At 40.9% G+C, this 20,532-nt stretch overlaps 1 protein-coding gene across 5 annotated transcripts in view; it reads left to right on the plus strand.

Moving 5' to 3' along the window:
- The window catches only part of IQSEC2 (IQ motif and Sec7 domain ArfGEF 2), a 575,830-nt gene that overhangs the window by 461,228 nt on the left and 94,070 nt on the right, over positions 1–20,532 (plus strand). For all 5 annotated transcript variants that reach the window (XM_044060579.1, XM_044060614.1, XM_044060605.1 and 2 more), the window contains exon 11: positions 14,471–14,632. In XM_044060579.1, coding sequence (XP_043916514.1) covers positions 14,471–14,632 — 162 coding nt within the window. The remainder of the gene's footprint in view (positions 1–14,470; positions 14,633–20,532) is intronic.

A 20,532-nucleotide genomic window follows, 5' to 3' on the forward strand; every position in this document is an offset into this window, starting at 1 on the left:
TCATCATAATAAACAAAGCATGCTGGAGGGATAGGTTCCTGACCCACAGACTCCTGAATAGACTGCCCATACATGTCAAGCAGAGTGCCTCTTTGGCCCTCTTCAAAAGGAACCTTGACGATTGGATGGGAGAAAGGAAATTCACCCTGGGGATCACTTCAGTCACCCTGCTAAACAGGGGTCCAGGGAAGTAAATAGTGTAGGAAAAAATAGCCAGGGAATTGTTATGGCTAGGCTTGTATAGGCCCTAGAGCCAATAGCCTAGTACCAACCTGTGAACCTATGAATTATTTTTCTGACTTGAAATATTATAGTTTGTACCCTTGGCAGGGGAAGGGAGGCTGTCATTGATACAGTGTTGAACAAGGCTCCCATGAATTTTAGCATTTGAGTTGGTTCTAGTTGAGATTTGTTGAGATTGATTGTAATGCCCAGGTGAGAGCACAATTGGAGTACACAATCTCTCACTTTGATCAGTAGATGTCTGGTCGGAACAGTAATAAGCCAGTCATCCAGGTAAGGAAACACTTGGAATCCATGTAGTCTCAGGTGAGCTACTACTACTGCCATGCTTTTGGTGAACAACCTGGAGGCTGTGGTGAGACCAAAGGGCAGTGTTGTGAACTGGTAATGGCTGGCTCCCAGCTGGAAGCGTAGGTATCTCCTGGATTGCCTGTTCACTTTTATGTGACAGTACACATCCTGAAGATCAGTTGAGCTTGAGCACATCCAGTCATCCTTGTGCAGGAAAGGCAAAATGGACAGAACTGTGACCATCCGAAACTTTGTGTACTGATTTGTTCATTTTGCTGAGATCCAAAATTGATCTCAAGTCCCCTGTTTTCTTTGGCACTAAAAAGAGTAAGTTCCAGATTCTTTCTGGTCTGGGGACCTCTTGGATGACTCTTTTTTTCTAGCAGCTTTTTTTTTTATTTCTGGTGCTGCTGCTTTCCTTTGACTGGGTGGGATGTCAGAAATTTTGATTACTTTAACGGAGGAATGGAAAATATAACCTCTGGAAATAATCTTCTGCACCCATGTATCTTCTGTAATGTCTAGCCAAGCTCGCTGGTACAGTGATATCTGACCCCCAGTTGACTCCAGAGGTGGACAATTAGGCCTGCTTTCAGGAGCGTTGGTAGGGTCTGTTGGAGAAGAATCTCTTGGACCTTGATTCTGTGGGCCTCCTCTGCCACTGTAGTGGCATCTTCGATTAGTGTTCCCCTTCTGCCCCGGGGGAACTATCTCCATGTGGATCATGGAAAGGACCTTGGAATTTTTTTGAACTACATTTTCTGACCACCTTGTTGATTCCTAGAAAAAGTTCTTTGAGGAGATGACAAATGTACGGCCACTGCAGACAAGGTCTTACCATCTTGCTCACACCTGGAGAGTGTGTCCTTCACTTTGGGGCCAAACAATGAACTTCTGTCAAAAGGAGCATTGAAAAAGGAGGACTTGGATGGGCTCTGAAAAATCACACAGGAGCATCCAATCATGCCTCCAAATGAAAATGGCTGAACCCACCACCCTTGAGGTATCTTCAGCTGCATGTGAAATTAGCCTCATAGACGAAATAGTAACAGACTGTAAGGGAGTCAACTGAGATGCAACGGAAGTCTGTGCCTCAGCAGTTACTGCTCCTGAGAGGGATTTGGAGAGCTCTTTAATCAAATCCCTCTGTAAATATTTATTTATTTGAATTTGTTGACCGGGAGAGTCCACCGGGATAGAGCTACCCATTTTCAGTGGCGGCCCAGGGAGAAAGCTCCACAAATGGTTACATTCATGGCAATAGATGTTGCATAATATTTGATAGAATATAGTCTTGAAAATATATATACAATAAGCCAGAGGCTTGCATGCATAACATTCTTTAAGAAGGATATACAGACACATAATGGATTGGAAAGTATCATATCAAAATCATTTTATGACCTTTGAGCAGCTTTGGCAAAGATAACTCATACTAGGTAGTAATTTCTTTATCAAAGTTCAGTTTGAAATCTTTAAACATTTCAAGTAAAGGATGTACGGAGGTTACTGGTTGATTTAGGTAGTTGATTTTAAAATAATTTGAGTAGTTATAGTGCATATAGAATATAATTGATTAGCCAGAATAGCATTTGAGTAGTTATAATGCATAATAGAATTCAATTTTCTAGCTCGATGGAGTATAGAATACAACTGAGAGGGAGAATGGATAGAATACAAATAAGAGAATTGGATGTAGTACTGTGGGATAGTGTACTGGTCCTATATATTTTTATAGAGGGGTAAGGATTTAATAGTGGGGGGGTTAGGTAGGAGCATGAGAAGGGCATTCCCATTTGGAGGACAGATGAGAGAGCAGGACGGATTTGAAGTTGTGGTTTGATATACTGCGTAGTGTGGGGGGGGTAGAGAGTTCCATAGTTTGGCTATAGTGTAGGATAGGAGTAACTGGCCAAGGGGATGTGAGGGTTTGTACACCTGTAGGAGGTTTTGACTGTCAGATCTCAGGGAGCAGCTTGGTGTGTAGGATAGTAGGGATTTGGTGAGAGAAGGGCATTCTGCAGGTTTGAAGATGTGTTTGTGGGCCGTCATAAGTTGTAGGTATTTTAGGTAGTTGGGGAGTTCTAACCATTTGAGGGTGTGTAGAGAGTAGCAGTGATGGGATGAGTTTTTAGAATTGGTTGCAAATTTGCAGATTTTGTGGTAGCAGGATTCAAGTTTGGAATGCAGGCCAACTTGTAGGTTGGAGACTAGGGGAGCACCATACATGAGAGAGGGGAGAAGAAAGGTTGATGCAAGGGTTTGTCGGGTGGAGGAACAGAGGTAGCGGTTGTGTCTGTAGCGGAGCCAATTTTTTGATGGGTTTTCTTGATTGCGGAGTAGATGTGGGAGTCGAATTTTAGGTTTTCATCAATGGTAATGCTGGGTAGCTTGGTACTGGGAACAATTTCTAGAGGGGTGTTATTTTGGCTTTTAATGGAGAATAGGTTTCTGTTGAATTGGGAGTTTTTGGTGGGAGTGAAAATCATTAGTTTTGTTTTGTTAGAGTTTAGGGCTAGGTGATTGGATTGCATCCATGATTCTGTTTTGGAAAAGGCTATTTGGGTTTTAAGTAGAAGTTCGGAGGGGCAGGAGGTTGAGCAGATGATGGTGGAGTCATCTGCATATTGGATAACTGAGGCAATAGGGATGGAGTAGTGGAAGTTGTTGATGAATATGTTAAAGAGGATTAGGCCTAGTACAGATCCCTGGGGAACTCCTGTGGGTGTGGGTAAGAAAAGAGAGGTTGACTCTTTCCATTGGACAGCTTGTTGGCACATGGATAGGTAGCTGGAGAACCAGGCTAAGGTTGAGGGAGAGAGGTGCAAGTATGAGAGCTAGGACAGGAGTAAAGAGTGGGAGATGGTGTCAAATGCCTTTGAGAGATCTAGAAACAGTGATGATACGTATTTACCATTGTCACGTGCTAGGTTGATGGTTTCAAGAAAGGATAGGAGGGCAGTCATGATGCTGTGGCCGGGGCGAAAGCCATGTTGAGTAGGGGAGAGGAGTTTGTGTTGGGTTAGGTATGGCATGAGTTGTGAGTGGATAGTTTTCTCTAGTATTTTAGAGAGAGGAGAGAGTATAGCTATGCTTCTGAAATCGGTTATGTCTGTGTTTTTACCACCTTTATGGAGAGGGATAATGAATGCGTGTCGCCAGATGGTTGGGACATAGGAATTTTGTATGGATCTATTTATAAGAATAGATATTGGATAGACTATAGTTTCAGCAGATAGTCTGAGGAAGGTTGGTGGTAGTTTGTCTGGTGCGTTGCGACAAGCTTTTAGCTTTAGGAGTAGTCTTTTTATTGTGTTTGTGGAGACTGGTCTAAGGTCGAAAAGGGGAGAGGGAGGAGGGTGAGTGGGGGGATGAGGGGGGCTAGAGGGGGGTTAGGGAAGGAGGAGAATAGTTTAGCTATGCAGTCTATAAAGAATGAGTTGAATGTTATGGCAGTTTCAAGGCTAAGGTTAGGATCAGGGCATGGATTGGCTTTATTACTGTGGTTAAGTCTGGAGGAGATGGAATTCCAACATTTTTAGGGTTGGTTGAGTGCATGGATTGCAGTTTGCAGTAGTAGGTTTTGCAATCTTTTGTTAGTTTTTTGTCTAGGTTACATAATTGTTTAAATTCTAGGAGGTAGCTGGGGTTTTCTGTTTTTGGTACTGTTTCACTTTTTGTCTCATACAGAATACATTTAGTTTCATGGGATAGCCAGGGGCAGGGACTGGTTCTGATGCATTTGGATCTGAGGGGAGCTAGTAGACCAAATACCTCTTTTCTTAAGGATCACCAATATGTCTCCAAAGGAGACATCATCAGGTAGTGATCTTGGGAACCCTTCCCCTTCATTGAAATCAGTATCTTCTGTGATTGACTCCTGAGAGGAGTCTAAATGTCTCATCTTGCACTTCCTCAGTGGATTGCTGAGGAGAAGTATTGGAAAATAAAGATATCTTGTTGGGTGGCCTGGAGACTTTGGGATGGCTGTCCCTGTGTGATACAGTGATGAGACTCACGGTACAAAGACATCTGGGAACCAGATGGAAGACCTGAGGGGGGGGTGCCTGAATTCTAAAATAGAATACTTTCCCTACTACTTCAAAAGCAGAATGCCCCAAGTAGAAGGAAGCCAATAGAGCTGAAAAAGCATGCTTCTGGACCATCAGCTCCCTCTGACCCAAAGGCAGCCCATCCAAGGCAGACGTCAGAGCCGAGCTGTCCAATGCCAAGGCTCTGAGGGACAGAGAGGGTATCATCTGCTTTGGAGTCAACTCTACCACCTTGGAGCTAACAACAGCACTTTAGCTCTGAGAGTCATCCTGCTCCTATACCTTCAGAGCTGGTACACTCGAAGAAGGAAATGGGTCCTAAGGCACCACCATCTTCGGATCCAAAATAGGCAGTCCCAGAAGGCTCAGATCTAAGATCTCTGAAACTCAAGGACAGATCAGAGAAGGAGCCAAAATGAGTGGAGTAACACTGGTGAAGGTCTCCTAACCCAAAGGGGTAGGAGCCTGGAGAACCCCCGTCTGTATCTGTGCCAAGAGAACCCCCGTCTGTATCTGTGCCAAGAGAAACTTTTTCATCATTCTGTCCACATCTACCTTTGCAAGACTCCTGAAAGAACAGGAAGAAGAAGCTATGGGGGGAGATCTTGAGTGCCTAGACCTCTCTACAAAGGGTGAAGGAAGCCAGGAGGGGACCAGGTCCAGAGAGGACACATAATGTGTCCGGGGAAGCTGTTTTGGCTCTGAGAGAACCAGATCTGATGAGGCAGACCTGGTGTTGTAAGCAGTTGGATCCAAGGATTTGGGCTTCAGAGATGACTGTTTTGAAAACTTCCAGGCTGGCTCCTTGCTTGGATCTGAAGAAGTAGTGTGGGATCTAGAAGGTTCAGCAAGTCATTTCCTCAGCTCTTTCTGGCTTTCCTTGGAGGGATGAACTCCAGCCAGTGATTCAGAGAAACTTGCTTGGGGAAGTCCCTTCAAAATCAACTTGTTCTTCCTATCTACTAAAGCCCTAGGATTAAATGATTTGCAAATGTCTCAAGGGACTTTCAAATATGCAGGCCCCAAACAATACATGCAAGAGTCGTGGGCATCAGTAAAGGGAATCTTGCAATCAAGCAGAGTGTACTGTACAATATATACAGTAGCTTCTTAAGTGGGTCAATCTTCAGTGAATTTTGAGAGGGGAGAAGAGACTCAGAAAGGAGATAGGTTAGGTGGTATGTCTGTGTTGAAGCAGGAGCATCTTCTTGGATGAAGAGGTGCTTTTTGAGTTGTATTCTGAGTTTGGAATAAGTGTTGATATCTTAATGTTGATGGGAAGAGCTTGCCAAAGAGTAGGTACCTGACAGGAAAAAGCAAACTTCCCCCTTCTCCAACAGAGAAAGTTTATATTTGTATTTTATGTTTCTATCACTGTCCTCTTCCTCCTCCTGTATGACTTCATTACATTTTTCATTAATGCTTCCTAATTCCCTAATTCTACTGTGACCCCCCCCCCCCCAAAACAAAAAGTCTCCTGTGTGCTGGTATCCTGGTGTACTATTGCCAGCAGTCTGACTTGCTCCAGACTTCTATGCTTTATATCTACCATATCACTTGTTTTCAGTATGCCAGCTATCCAAATTATTTAATCTTCAAAATGCTGGATTCACTAAAAGAGCTGACTTAGATAAGCTCAATTTTTCCTCCTTCCATCAGATAAATGTAATGTAATTTTAGCTTCTTACACTTACCACACTTTGTCCCTCACTGTGAATATGTCCGAGGGACATCTCTGCGGCTTTTGGTCACTCATAGCAGCACAAAGTGGAGACACTGACCTTACTGGAGAGAAAAATAACATTCAAAATGGGAACAGGACACACTGTTGTGTGACATTATGTAGTACCAGCTGTTTGCCTTTCTTCGTGTTTGTTCAGTTGCTGAGTAAATACATATAAGTAGTAGTGTTTTTTTCTTTTTTTTTTTTTTTGGCCTGCTTTTCACTTGGGTTGATTACCTTTTGTGCTTCTTGATGTACATGGCTGCTCAATGGTAGCAACTTGACGCAGGAAGTGTTGTTGAGTGATAGGTGGTGGGGGATAAATGACAGGAGACTTCAATGTATGTTGTCATTTGGTGATGGTGTTGTGATTTGTATGGAACTGATATTGGCTGCCTCAATAAAGTGTGCTTGATTCTACAGAATCTGAGCTCACACCCCTTCTCCCACTGTCTACCAGCAATCCCAGCTAATTCCTGTGAAACTGCTGGCTTTACTTTCTCTAAGTCTTTTAGATTTCTAGTATCATGATGGGAATGGATCCCATTCATAAGTCAAAGTATTATTAAAGTTCATGAAATTAGTATTGTTTCAGTCTTTCATATTAGTCAAAAAGTGCTGTTCACAGCACCCACAATGTGCCCAAAACTGACTCCTTCTGTAATTCATATGGATAATTCCTTTTCAACCCATTGCACCTACTACTATTGGAACAGTCTGGGTATCCTTCTTCCACATTGCCCTTGTTTCTGCCTGCAAATCCTAGTGTTTTATGACTTTGTCTCTCTCTGTACTTAAGACACTATAATCACTTGATGTAGCAATTTCATTGATCAATGCTACTTTTGTCTTCTTATCTGGTTTTCTCCCATCTGTTTTTTGAAATGTTGGTAATGGGCGATCCCATGTGATATAAACTTCATCATTTTCTATAATGCTTTATGGCTCATGTTTCCAGTGCTTCCCAGCTACTTCATTGTTGTAATGTTTGTACAATCCCCAATGCAACAGTCTTGCCACATTATTATCCCTTTCCGTATACAGGTCCTCTGCCACCAGTGTATCACACCAAGCAGCAAGATGTGCGACTGTTTCTAGTTTTGTTTTACAAAACCTGTGTTTGTCTGTTTCTTCCATATGTTTAATGGACTTTGTAAAGCAACAGGTACCTAGTCCACTATCCAGGGCTGCCAGTATTAACCTTTTATATTTTGGTTGAAGTTCACATTTCCTTAACCATTCCTGTGTCAGATCCTGATCAATATGAGGTTGTCTTAGTCTGTACTTGCAATTGTTTTCATGCCTTTTCCATATTTTATGCCTTCTCATCTGATCCTTCTCCTTATATTCTTTCTTTTGTTTTTTGGGACATTCAGTTGCTGCCTGATTTTTGTCTACTTCTAGTTTGATTTCCATTCCCATTTGACACTGATATGCTTCTGCTAAACTAAGCAAGGAAGTCATCATAGACGTGTTATCATGTTTTAAAGCCTCCATTAAGTTTGGACTGGTGAAGTCAGCAGACATGTATGCAGTTCTATGATTGCATATCTATACACGTACCTCCTTCAGAACAGACAATATATAATCTTGATAGACACTGATTTTTATATATCATTTGATAAGTGTGAACCATCTTTCTTGTTTTCCTATCTAACTGATCCAATACCATTTGGGACCAGTCAATCACTCCAAAACTGTAAGTTGGAACAGGAAGAGCAAATTGGTTTATAGCTTGGAGATTTGTTCCCAGATGTCCGCTATAGACCATCTGATGGCCCAGTGGTGCAGCTGTTAACGTTGTCATCTTACAGGAAGAGCTTCTCCAGTTCAATTCTTTCCATCTTTATATTCCACAGGGTCTTCATAGATATTTCTCCAAAATGTGTTTATTTCTTCTTTTTTTGGTGGTGTTTATATTCCTTTTACTTTGTTTCTCAATGCTCTATACAAACATTTTGGGGTCATCAATGAATTGCTTATTTTGTACTTTTCCTTTACATGTTAGTTTGTTTACTGCTGGGATAGTACACTAGTCACTATAGACCATTTGCAGGCACAGCCCAGGTGAAGAGGTTCACCAAAAAAAGAAAAACAAATTCACAAACACAGAGTTATTACAGAAGGTAGATAATCTTTTATATATATATATATATATATATATATATATATATATGTATATATATATATATATATATATATATATATATATACACACACACACACACACATATATATATATGTGTGTGTGTGTGTGTGTGTGTGTGTGTGTGTGTGCGTGCACGCGCACAAATAGAGCTGGATCCAGCACTAGGCAACCAAGGCAGTCACCTAGGGCCCACTGGCTGGGAAGGGGGCCTGCTGGCTAGGGGATTATTTTTAATTAAAAAAAAGAAGAAAAATAAAATTATGTTTTTTTAAGGAAATTCTTCTTTAAGAATACCCTTTGCATCCAGTCGCACACACCTGTAGTGTCTTTGCATGATTGTCGCATAGACCTATTGTTTACATCTTCCTTTCCATGTTCTGCATGTGGAATTTGAATAAAAGAAGACATTCCTGTGCTCAGACAACACGGACGGACAAGTAAAAGGTAGGTGTGTGTGTGTGTGTGTGTGTGTGTGTGTGTGTGTGTGTGTGTGTGTGTGTGTGTGTGTGTGTGTGATACCTCTGAAGTGTCCAGATTTTCACAGAATGTCCACATTTTTGCCTCATATTTTTGTTCTGTTCTTCTGCAAATTTGTGATTTTCCAGATTTTTATAGCGAATTCAGTAAGAACAGGTATTTGAGTTTCAGACTTCATATTCTTCAGAAAATGCATGATAACACAAGACGTTTTACTCTGACAGCTTTCTAAGAGCAATATTTAAAATTTGCTTTTATTTTTAGGCTTTGTCCTTTTTTGTGCTAAGAGGTTCAGAGCTATGGGGTATGTGTGAAATGCCCTACTTAGAGATAGCAGTTGATTAGTGATTTGTTTGGACTCAAACCCTGTACCCTAGTTATAGGAAACAAGAGCCTGAATCCTCAACCTCAGCTACCAAGCTACTATTCAAGTGCATTTTCTCTGAATTGAGTTTCAAGTGCATTTTCAAGGAACTGTGAGCTCCATGGGAAGAGACGTTTACTGCTGCTCATGCTAAGTCCATTTACAGTATGCAACTGTTTAATTCAGTAAATTATATCACTATTGTGCTTTAGATTTGCAAAGCATTGTTAGTAGCACAAAAGGTAGCATATTTGCTTTGGATGCAGAAGGCTGTGAGTTCTACTCCTACATCATGTAGATGGATTGTTGATACTGTGTTATACTTTAATGGGGGTGGGGTGATGCAGTCATGAGTATGTCCTCCTTTGGATGCCTAGAAACTATGAACCTGTTATCAGTTTGCCATCCATTCCCTATTGCAATGTTACCAGCATACCATTTTTTTAAATGTAACATATGGAATTTATTCTTCAAGGGCAGTAGGTACCAAATTTGTAGATGAAATATTGAAATATAAAGTTGTTTGCTAGCAGCAACATCTTCATTAGTTACAGATCTCTTTTATGTGGAATTATTCGGATGACTTTTACTTCTGTAGAGTTTGTGCATATTGACTGATATTGGTGGATTGTAATGACAGATGTTTGTGTGGCCTTTTATGGTTGAAGTGTTCTGAATTGGGCAGTTTTGTCATTATTGGTTCTTAAGTTTTGTTTCAGTGCTTACTGGAAAAATGTTCAGAACTATTAATTTAAAACATGCTGTAGCAAAGGGTGCTGTATTATACAAAGAACATAATTTAATACAATCAGGAAGGTGAATCAAAGAACTTAAACATGTTTGCATGATCCTAAAAATGTGTCAAGGGGCCTGATTTGAAAACAGCCCAAAGGTAAACTTTATCTGCCACAGGCCAGATCCATTCTTTGAATGTGGTTTTCATTGCCGTTTCAAAGAATGTGAATTACAAGGTCAGGGAATTTTTAATGCTAAGTCTGTTTTCGTTGTGAGACTCTATTGATTTGCTTCGCAAATTTCTATCAGTGTTTGTGCTGTAAATTTTGAAATAAAAGTTTTAAATTAAATCCAAATATCTGTAATCACTGTAGAAGTAAAGTAGAAAGCATTATGGATACTGGGAGGCTTGAACAGTGTTTGTTTAACTGGGGAGAAATAGCCAAGTATTGGAACACTGGAAAGGCTGCATGGGGGGGGGGGTATGGCATTTGTGTATGGAGGGGTGAGATGGCTGTGTATGGGGGAGTCCCATTCCATTGCTCTGCCTATGGCCCCATTTCACCATGATCTGTCTCTGTTTGTACACATACCTACAGATATTCATCTGCATATCTTCTAAGTTTTTCCTCCTGTGCTGAAAGCTCTAGTTTATTATTTGCAGTATACAATAGATCCTCATCTGTTCTGATACTGTGCATTGCTTTTATCACGTTTATCTTTCTACATATTTTTGTTGATCTGTTTCCTCTTCTAACAAAGACACTTCTTGTCTTAATAGCTTTATAGTTTTCTCTATTCAATACTTCCATGGTGGCATTTGATTTCTTCCCTTCCTTTCCCTTATTGCTGTGTTTTTGTGTAAGACCTTATCTGTTATTAATTTAACTGCACAGTAATGTATCCTATTTACTTCTGTTATATCACATGAATTTGTGTTAATAGTCTTGCTTACTTCTAAACTGAGGGTACATTCTTTGTTCTCTATTTTCTGTAGGCATTCTACAGATAATTGTGGAACACCTTCCTGTGATACAGTCTGTTCAGCTGCATTCTGGATAATCCATTCCTCTTTCTTATAGGAACTGACTGGCATATCACTCCACAACATTTGCTCCTTCTCTTGCTGTACAACTCCAGCTGAACTTTAGTACTGGTTTCCTTCTGAAAGCTCCAGAGTATCCTCATGTGGCAAGTAATCAGATACTTCCTGTTCCACCTGTTTATCATTAATTTGAGGACTCATTGTTCCATCATGCTGTGATGTTACCAGAGTTGGATTTTCTATACTAAATCTTTCACTTCACAAGTAATCCATAACTTCAGTTTCTGCTTCTTTAACTTCTCCATTATTAATCCTATTTTCTACTTTCCTCCTTTGTTTTCTTCTTTTTATTGTGAAATTTCCCATTTCTGGGTCCTTTGCCTTTATTTCTCTTCAAATATCTTTGGAGCTGCTTCTTTTATCTTGATTAGTTTGGCTTTCTCCTTTGCATAAGTGTTGCACAATATCAGATCTCTTTTTCTTTCCCATGTCCATGTTTCTTTTATATACCTTTCAAAAACCTGTAGATTTTGTTCTGTATATTTTCTCACTTTCTGCATCACCTCTTTTTCCAAATGGCCCAAAGTTTCTTGGTCTATATAATGTTTCTCATGGATCTGCTGTATTAATGAACACAAATTTGCATTTGATGCTTTTGATAGTTTTTCCTTGTGCAAGTATTTTTCTTTCCTCCAACATCTCTCTTAATCTTTTTGAATATCTTCTATCTGGAAATTCTGGATGTGATGACCCTCCACTGGACCAGTAACCAAAGAGCCTCAATCCTCACCACTGGCAACAGTGGGGGATGTTCTCTGGGAGGACAACAGGTACACACAGTATTTCCAGATGCAGCTCTCTGCATCAAGTGTAATTTCCCTTAAGAGCAGACATAGACCACAGTCCGGGGCTGGTTTCTCCCTCTTCCTCCAGATCCCCAGTAAGACTCCCCACTGGCACAGATATAGAGTTGAGATCTCAGCTGAGTAACCAAGCCAAGACCTCCAGCACCCTCTCTGTCCAACCACTGCTTTGTGTCCCTGCCCAAGTAGCTGACATACACACACTCTTTGAGGTTTGATTTACACAGACACACACACACACACACACACCTGGGAAAGGCTGGCACAGGTTTACTAGCTATGCCCCTTCTGCCCAGACTATAAGGTAGTTTCCACTGCCACCAGTCATTCCTTATCAGCTACTTTAGGGCCCTTAACAAAGGGTGGCCAATCTTACTGTGTAATATTAAAACTAATACAAATGGTAGTTTGACCAGGAGCAAGGCTATTAGGAGTGGCCCACACAGTGTCACCAAGTAAATATGCAAGTACTTTCAAATCTTAAATATCTCTACACAGATCCGCCACAATGAAAGGTTTAAATATATTTAATAATAAATAATAAAAGAACAAGAAAATACTAAGTATATATTCACAGTGACATCAGAGTTCAAAACCACAGGAAATATTTAAATAACATTGCATTACAGGCTCACACAAATAAAGAAAAATAAAATCTAAACTAAGCTTCACTATATTTCTGACTGTATCTAACACAGTTGCTATACCTAGCAACTTACTTAATTAGAGCAAGGCAGATGATGTGGTGAATGGTTCTTCTGTTGTTGTTGGGCCCAAGACAGAATGCAGAATGCCCTGTCTTACTAAGAGACTTCTCAAAATAATATCTAAAATATTACTGCTGGGATAGCTTGCAGAATGACATAATTGCTGGTCATCGGACTTCTAGTTCCCAGGCTAAAACCCCCATTTCTGGCAGCTGGTAACATTTAGCATCTACCTGTAAAAATACTTGTATACAGGCTTTTGCTCAGATCTTTGGCATATGCTGGAAGTCATAAAACAGTTACATTCCTTCATGCTTCCAAAGTAGCAATTAGTTCACCCTAAAGACAATATAGAAAGCTTCCTAGTACAGAATTTGTGTGTCTAGCTGCATTGAAACATCTTTATGGCATAGCCTATAAAGTAATTTAATTTCAGATATTTTTCTAAAGTTTCCTGGACTGAGGTTAACATCCTGTATTCCAGTTTCCACTGTTAAAATATATACATCTAAACAGTTACAATAGTGCATGTACATTTCTATTCTCTTCCAGTAGGACACACTGTGGATACATTTTAAACACAGCACTTTACAAATACCTTTTCAACACTAGCATCTGTACAGAGCAGTTTGATATACACATGGCATACATTTCTAATGCATTTGTAACACAAACATCTTATATAAATTAGTTTGATATTCACAAATGACATATAATTATTTACAAAATTCCAGCTAGCTGTGCTGGCCGTACCTCCTTTTGTCACACTGGGCTTCTTGCATAATCATAACAATGCATAATGTCTTCCTTATCCTCTATACTCCACTTTGTCGTCTTTATGGCTCCTATTTGGTTTGTCAGTTTTTGTGTTTTTATGGACTTCTACTTCCATCTATAATGGGGGGGGGGCATCCTGTGCCAAGCTGCACATGTGGTACATATGGTGGCACAGCAACCTCTGAACTTGAAGGTGGTAGATTCTAATACCACATACAGGCTGAGGTATTATGAGAGACACAAGTACCTGAGTACAGCATGGTGGTGATGTTGGTGTTGCTGTGGTAATGAGGTATGCTATCCTTCAAATGAGGTTAATCTGAGGACTTTTCCACCAGTTCTTGGGGCTACAGAGGAAAAATGCTGACCGGAATCTTGAATGATGGCCCTGTCCTACCAGAAGAGCAGTCCCACTCTACAACAGCTTTCATGGGAAAAGAATGGATATGACTACATTAAGCATCACAAATTGGTCATTGCTACACTTCTAACTCCAATGGAGAAGTAAGCTGCAAGGATGAGGAAGTTTCTCCTATTTCCTTTATGTTATTGGAAATCTGTCTTAGACTCAGGAAATGCTGACTTCCGTATGTGGGGGGAGTGGCAGGAGGTTTAATAGGTGTACTCAGGAGGAAAGTTAAATAAATGTAGCTTTGGGTATACAGCCCTATGTAAACAGTTGGGATGAAGGATATACAGCTCTGGTAGGGGTAGGCAGGAATTTTCTTGCTGCACTGAACAAATACCATGGAATATTCTGAAATTAAATACCAGGTGAGATCCTTGATGGTGAATTCATAACAGTTAACCTGTCCAGACATTACAGGAAACCTATTTTATATCCTTAGGTTATAAGTAAACATAATTTAATTGCTTCTTTGTAAACAAGCTAAAACCTTCAATTTAAATGTAGTGATATTGAACTTATTATAAACCTGAATCTTAAGATAACTTCTTTAAGCTTTCTTCTATTCCTCTGAATTCTTCTTTTAATACTTACTGACATCTATCGTTGATACTACTTTTATAACTTTATTTAACTAGATTATCCCTATGGCATCAAGCTGATGTCTGCAGTTCCTGGTGGGGAGAGGAAGGTCCTAATTATTTTCAATGCTCCAAGCCTCCAAGACCGCCTGCGTTTCACCAGTGACCTGAGGGAATCGATCGCTGAGGTGCAAGAAATGGAGAAATATCGTGTAGAGTGTAAGTATAAAAGTAACATACAGAACTTTTCTCTTCCATAATATAGAATATTTGTTTAAGGTTTTCAACTAAAATGCTCAAAACATTTATTACTTGTGTACTTACGATTACAATGATTGTTGTTAATTGATAATATCAAGTAACATTATCTGTTAAAAAAACTGAAGTATTAGCACTGAATATATTACAGAAGTCTCAGTCGTATTTAAAGTAAAAAATGAGTATATTTTTTCTTTATGCAGAAAAAGTGTATGACGTGTGTGCACTCCAGTACTGGAATTTCTTGAAGCGCACACACACACATATATATGTATATATTTATATTCATATATGGTTATGGTTCAATTGATCTAAAAAGAAAAACAGTGGTTCATTTGATTTAAAACTCATTTGATCTAAACTACATGTTACTTTGTCTTTGGAATGGCTCCATTCCAAAGACATGCATCTGGAGCATTTCTCCCCGGGCCTCCACTGAAAACAGGCTCTGTGGAACCTAGTCGGACTTCCGGTCAACAAATAATAAATAAATAAATAAAAATAAAACTTTGTCACATTTAATAATTCATAATATTAACATATTGAAAACAACTGTTGGTTTGGTATTGGAGGATAGGAGTTATAATGCACATTAGTGTTAATTACTATTAGTTCCTTGTTAATGCTCATTGTTAACTTGTACCACCATACCCAGATGTTTGTGTATGTGGCCCAGCAGTCTTACGGTGTGACAGAAGTATTCTCTGAACACAGCTGTGTGACTGTGGAGTTAATATATTTAAGTTGGAAGGGGGCAAAGCCCCCTACATGAGTGGTGCCCCCTGCAAAAAGCTTTTGAAGATATGATTAGTGCATGCAAAATTTTCAGTAAAATGTGTTTCTCTGTTTTCTGGTGCATGTACTGAAGATAGTATATCAGCTCACAGCTCATTAGATTAGCCTTCAGGATGTCATTGAGTCAGTATACCTGAAGATAGCACATCAGCTCACAACTCATTAGATTAGCCTTCAGGATGTCCTTGATTCAGTGCACCTGAAGATAGCACATCAGCTCACAGATCATTAGATTAGCCTTCAGGATGTCCTTGAGTCAGTGTACCTGAAGATAGCACATCAGCTCACAGCTCATTAGATTAGCCTTCGGGACGTCCTTGAGTCAAGATAGCACATCAGCTCACAGCTCATTAGATTAGCCTTCAGAATGTCCTTGAGCCAGTGTACCTGAAGATAGCACATCAGCTCACAGCTCATTAGATTAGCCTTCAGGATGTCCTTGAGTCAGTGTACCTGAAGATAGCACATCAGCTCACAGCTCATTAGATTAGCCTTCAGGATGTCCTTGAGTCAATGTACCTGAAGATAGCACATCAGCTCACAGCTCATTAGATTAGCCTTCAGGATGTCCTTCAGTCAGTGTACCCGAAGATAGCACATCAGCTCACAGCTCATTAGATTAGCCTTCAGGATGTCCTTGAGTCAGTGTACCTGAAGATAGCACATCAGCTCACAGCTCATTAGATTATCCTTCAGGATGTCCTTGAGTCAGTGTACCTGAAGATAGCACATCAGCTCACAGCTCATTAGATTAGCCTTCAGGATGTCCTTGAGTCAGTGTACCTGAAGATAGCACATCAGCTCACAGCTCATCAGATTATCCTTCAGGATGTCCTTGAGTCAGTGTACCTGAAGATAGCACATTAGCTCACAGCTCATTAGATTAGCCTTCAGGATGTCTTTGAGTCAGTCTACCTGAAGATAGCACATCAGCTCACAGCTCATTAGATTAGCCTTCAGGAAGTCCTTGAGTCAGTCTACCTGAAGATAGCACATCAGCTCACTGCTCATTAGATTAGCCTTCAGGATGTCCTTGAGTCAATGTACCTGAAGATAGCACATCAGCTCACAGCTCATTAGATTAGCCTTCAGGATGTACTTGAGTCAGTGTACCTGAAGATAGCACATCAGCTCACAGCTCATTAGATTAGCCTTCAGGATGTCCTTGAGTGAGTGTAGAAGAAACAGAAAATATATTTAGCATTTGGTTCAGAACACCACCTTGATACTAATGAGTAGAGAAATGATCCTTAGAAACATTTGCTGCTGGATCTTCACTGGAAAAAATAGTCTATTGAGACTGTGTAACCATTAAAAATGTTTTATTTATTTTACTTTTTTCCCTTAACCAATAATTTTTGTTTTATATGATGCTGTATCCCTGACATCTGTCACACCTAGAACATTCCAGTTGTTGACCCTAGTGTCAGGCTTCCATCATTGTTTGTAACTGATGAGATTATATTACTAGTTTTGCTTTAGTAAAATGCTCTAAAGTACAGTGGCATGGTGGAAGCATAGCTGTCCTCACACTCTTTAGTCTTTCAGTTGGTATGAAGAGCAGAACCTATCAGGTGACAGAAGCATTTAAAACCTATGTCCCATCCAACACCTCAGAGAAAATTAATTCTTCCTTAAGACATTAATTCCAAACTATCTCTCCTCCATGGATACTCAACATTATGGTTTATTTTCCTCCCCTATCAGACCAACAGTTTGACCTTCTTAACTCCTAATTGATCCTTTTCTTTCCACACCACTTCCCCACCTGCTGTAGCACACCACACTACTCATTAGGTTGGGAATTTATAGGAGGAATACTTTATTAGGAACAACATTTTTCTTTTCCAGGAAGTGGGAGACAAGAGTTTTGTTGATAGTTGGCCATCACAAAGAGCTGAAGAGGCTTTTTTGTTTAGGCTTCATGAGCATAGATTTATAGTTTCATAGGCGTGTACTAGGCCAACTTCCCTGGAGCCTTTACAAGCATAGCCCATGGAAGTGCCCTGGCATCAAGCTGCCATTAGTTTCCGGTGCCTCTATCAAGTAAAGCCACTGGAGTGATCCCCGGGGTGAACTTTCTATCCATTTCCCATCCACTCATCAAGATTTCTCTTGAAGAGGGCCAATGAGGTGCTTTGCTTGACATGTATGGGAAGTCTATTCCAGAGCATGGGCAGTCTATGGGTTATGAACCTGTCCCTCCAGCATGTTCTGTTGATTGTGGTAATGAGGTTGAGGTCCTTGGAGCATGTGGTGCGGAGGATTGAGATTTCTTTAGGTTTAACATTTCTAACAGGGCTGGGTCAGACATGGCTTTGTAAGTCAAGCAGAGATCACTTCTTAATAGGCAATATGAGACAGAGAAAAGCTGGAGTTTTGTTGAGTCTGTCCATGTAGGGCATGTGTTTAAGGCCTAGGATCATCTTTGTGAGGTACTTTTGTGGCTTTTCCAGCTATTGCAGTTGTTTAGTGAGGTACATGCCAAATGGGGCATTATACTCAATGATTGGTCTAATGAGGGAAGAGTAGAGAGAGATGATGACCTCTTTCTTCCTGGATACAAAACCCTTGGTAATGAGATGTGCCACATAGAAGGACTTTCTGATCACAGTGGCAATGTGGTCAAAGGAGAGGTTGCTGTCAACCTGTGTCCCCAGATCTCTTATAACGCCTTCAGTGTTCAGTGGGCTACCATCAATGTGGTAATTAGTGGGACATTAGTTTTTTTCTCAAAGGGAATGACCATGCTTTTTTTGTCATTAAGCTTAAAGCCATGGTTTTGACCCCAGTCGTTGGGTCTCAGTGAGGCCTTTCTGTAGGATGTCTACATCACTTGGGGAGTTAATAATGGCTCCCAGCTTGCAATCGTCAGCGAACTTGGTCAGCCAGGGTCCCTCTGTGTTGGCCTGGACTTTCTGAGAAGTAGATGCCAAACAGGAGAGGACCCAGGACCGATCCCTGTGGGACTCCACTCGTGTCTGGTCGACAGTCTGACTTGGAGTCTGCTACTTTCACACTGTGTGTTTTATCTGTGAACAAGTTTGCAACCCACCTAGTGATATAGGGGTTGATGCCTAGTTTGGTGAGTCTATCAATAATTCCTGAGTAGGGAATGGTATCAGAGGCCTGGGCCAGATCGTGGTAGGCTGTATGAACTGCCTTGCCCTCATCCACAGCTCTGGTGACTGGCTCAAAGAAATCAACCAGGTTGAGCAGGCATGATCTACCCTTAACAAAACCAAATTGTGTGGGATCCAGAGTTTGGAGATTCCCAATATCCTTGTTAATTAGGTCCATGATGATGCGCTCCATAGCCTTACATATCAGACTCATCAGACTAATGGGGCAATAATTCCCAGGGTCTGTAGTTGCTCCCCCTTTATGGAGAGGGATGACTGTAGCAGTGTGCCATTCTGTAGGGGCAAAGCCTGAGGTAAGGGTGTGATTGAACAGGGCACACAGGTGTGGTGACAGTTCACTTTGTAGTTCATGTAGAACACATCCAGGGATATTGTTGGGTCCCATGGAAGCTGTATTCTTGGGCTTGGACAATGCAGCTTTAACCTGTGCTGCATTAGTGCTAGGTGCATGGCATTCTTCCAGTATTGTGATTGGTCCTTTGGGGAGGAGGGGTAAAGTTGGTACTGAGTCTGTCGGCCAGTATGTTAGCAATATCTGTTGGCTCAGTACAGGAGGTACCATTGTGCAATAACTCAGAGCAAATCTAGGTATTGCCATGGAGATTTTTGATATAACTGTAGAAGGCTTTGTAGTTGTTTTTAGTGTCTGCTGCAATTTTGCCTTCATAGCTATCTTTAGAGGTTTTGATGAGGGATCTCAACTTTTTGTTGAGGCTAATAAGGGAGTTTTTCCATTCTTGGGACTTCACCTTTTTCTGTAACAGTTTCTTCCTTCTGTTTTAGAGTTTGTTAATGGCAGGGGACCACCAGATTGGCTTCCTTTTTTGGAGGAGAGCGTCTTGATTTTGTTGGGTATGGCTAGTTCCACGCATTTATGTATGTGTTCATACAGTGCATTGGTGTATGATTCGGTGGTTATGCACCTATTTTCCATGTGCATGGGTGCCGTGAAGTTAGCTACCTCTGTCTTTAGGAGCCCAAGGTCAGCTTTGGAGAAGATTTTCATTGTGGTTACCTTTGCTGGTGGTGTGGGTGAGAAGTGGATTTCCATGGTAATTAGTTTGCAGTCGGATCTAACAAGGGAGGAATTGACTATTGATGTTGAGCAATGGTGCCCATATTAGTAATAACCATGTCAAGGGTGTTGCTTCCTTTAGTGGGGGTAAGCATGAGCTGGTCCAGCGCACTGGAATTAATGAATTCCAGGAAGCGTTGGGCAAGTGTATTGGTGCATGAGTAGTTTTACCAGTTGATGGTGCGGTAGTTGAAGTCACCCAGTATGAGAGCATTGGGTTGGACCCTAATAGTTTACAGGGTGCTTAGGAACATGGAGTGAGAGTCTTGGGACATGGTTGGGGACCTATAGCAGGCTATGACTTAAAACTCCATCTTACCCACTGTTAGTTGTACTTGAAGTATCTCTGATGCATTATGCTGGGCTTCTAGTCTGGAGATGTGCATATCCTTTATGAATATGGAGAAGCAACTGCCTTTGCAGCTTCGGTCCATGTCCTGGTGCTGAAAGGTGTGGAATGAGTTATAGCCTGGTAGCGCAGGGGTGCTTTCTGCTGCTTTAAACCAGGTCTCCGTTAAAGCACAAATGTCGATGTTCTCCATTTTGAGGAGTGCTTCAAGCAAGTGCATCTTGACATTTAGACTTCTAGTGTTGAGCAGCATGACCCTCAGATTGCATTTATTTATAGCTGTTATGGTGGTAATTTGGTCTTTAGAATACCACCTAAAAAAGGCACTGTAGGGGTGGCAAGAGCCTTAGCCAGTATCTGGTAACCTAGGGGTGACAGATGCAGACCATCTCTGGCAAAGCATCAAGTTCTGTCAGTCATGACATCCCAAGCAGACAGATACTGGATCCCCTTATAATGACACCAGAAACTTAGCCAATTGTTGAAGTCAATCATTTTC

The sequence above is a fragment of the Protopterus annectens genome, chromosome 1.part0 (assembly GCF_019279795.1).
Source record: "Protopterus annectens isolate FY-2018-M chromosome 1.part0, PAN1.0, whole genome shotgun sequence".
Taxonomy (NCBI): domain Eukaryota; kingdom Metazoa; phylum Chordata; order Ceratodontiformes; family Protopteridae; genus Protopterus; species Protopterus annectens.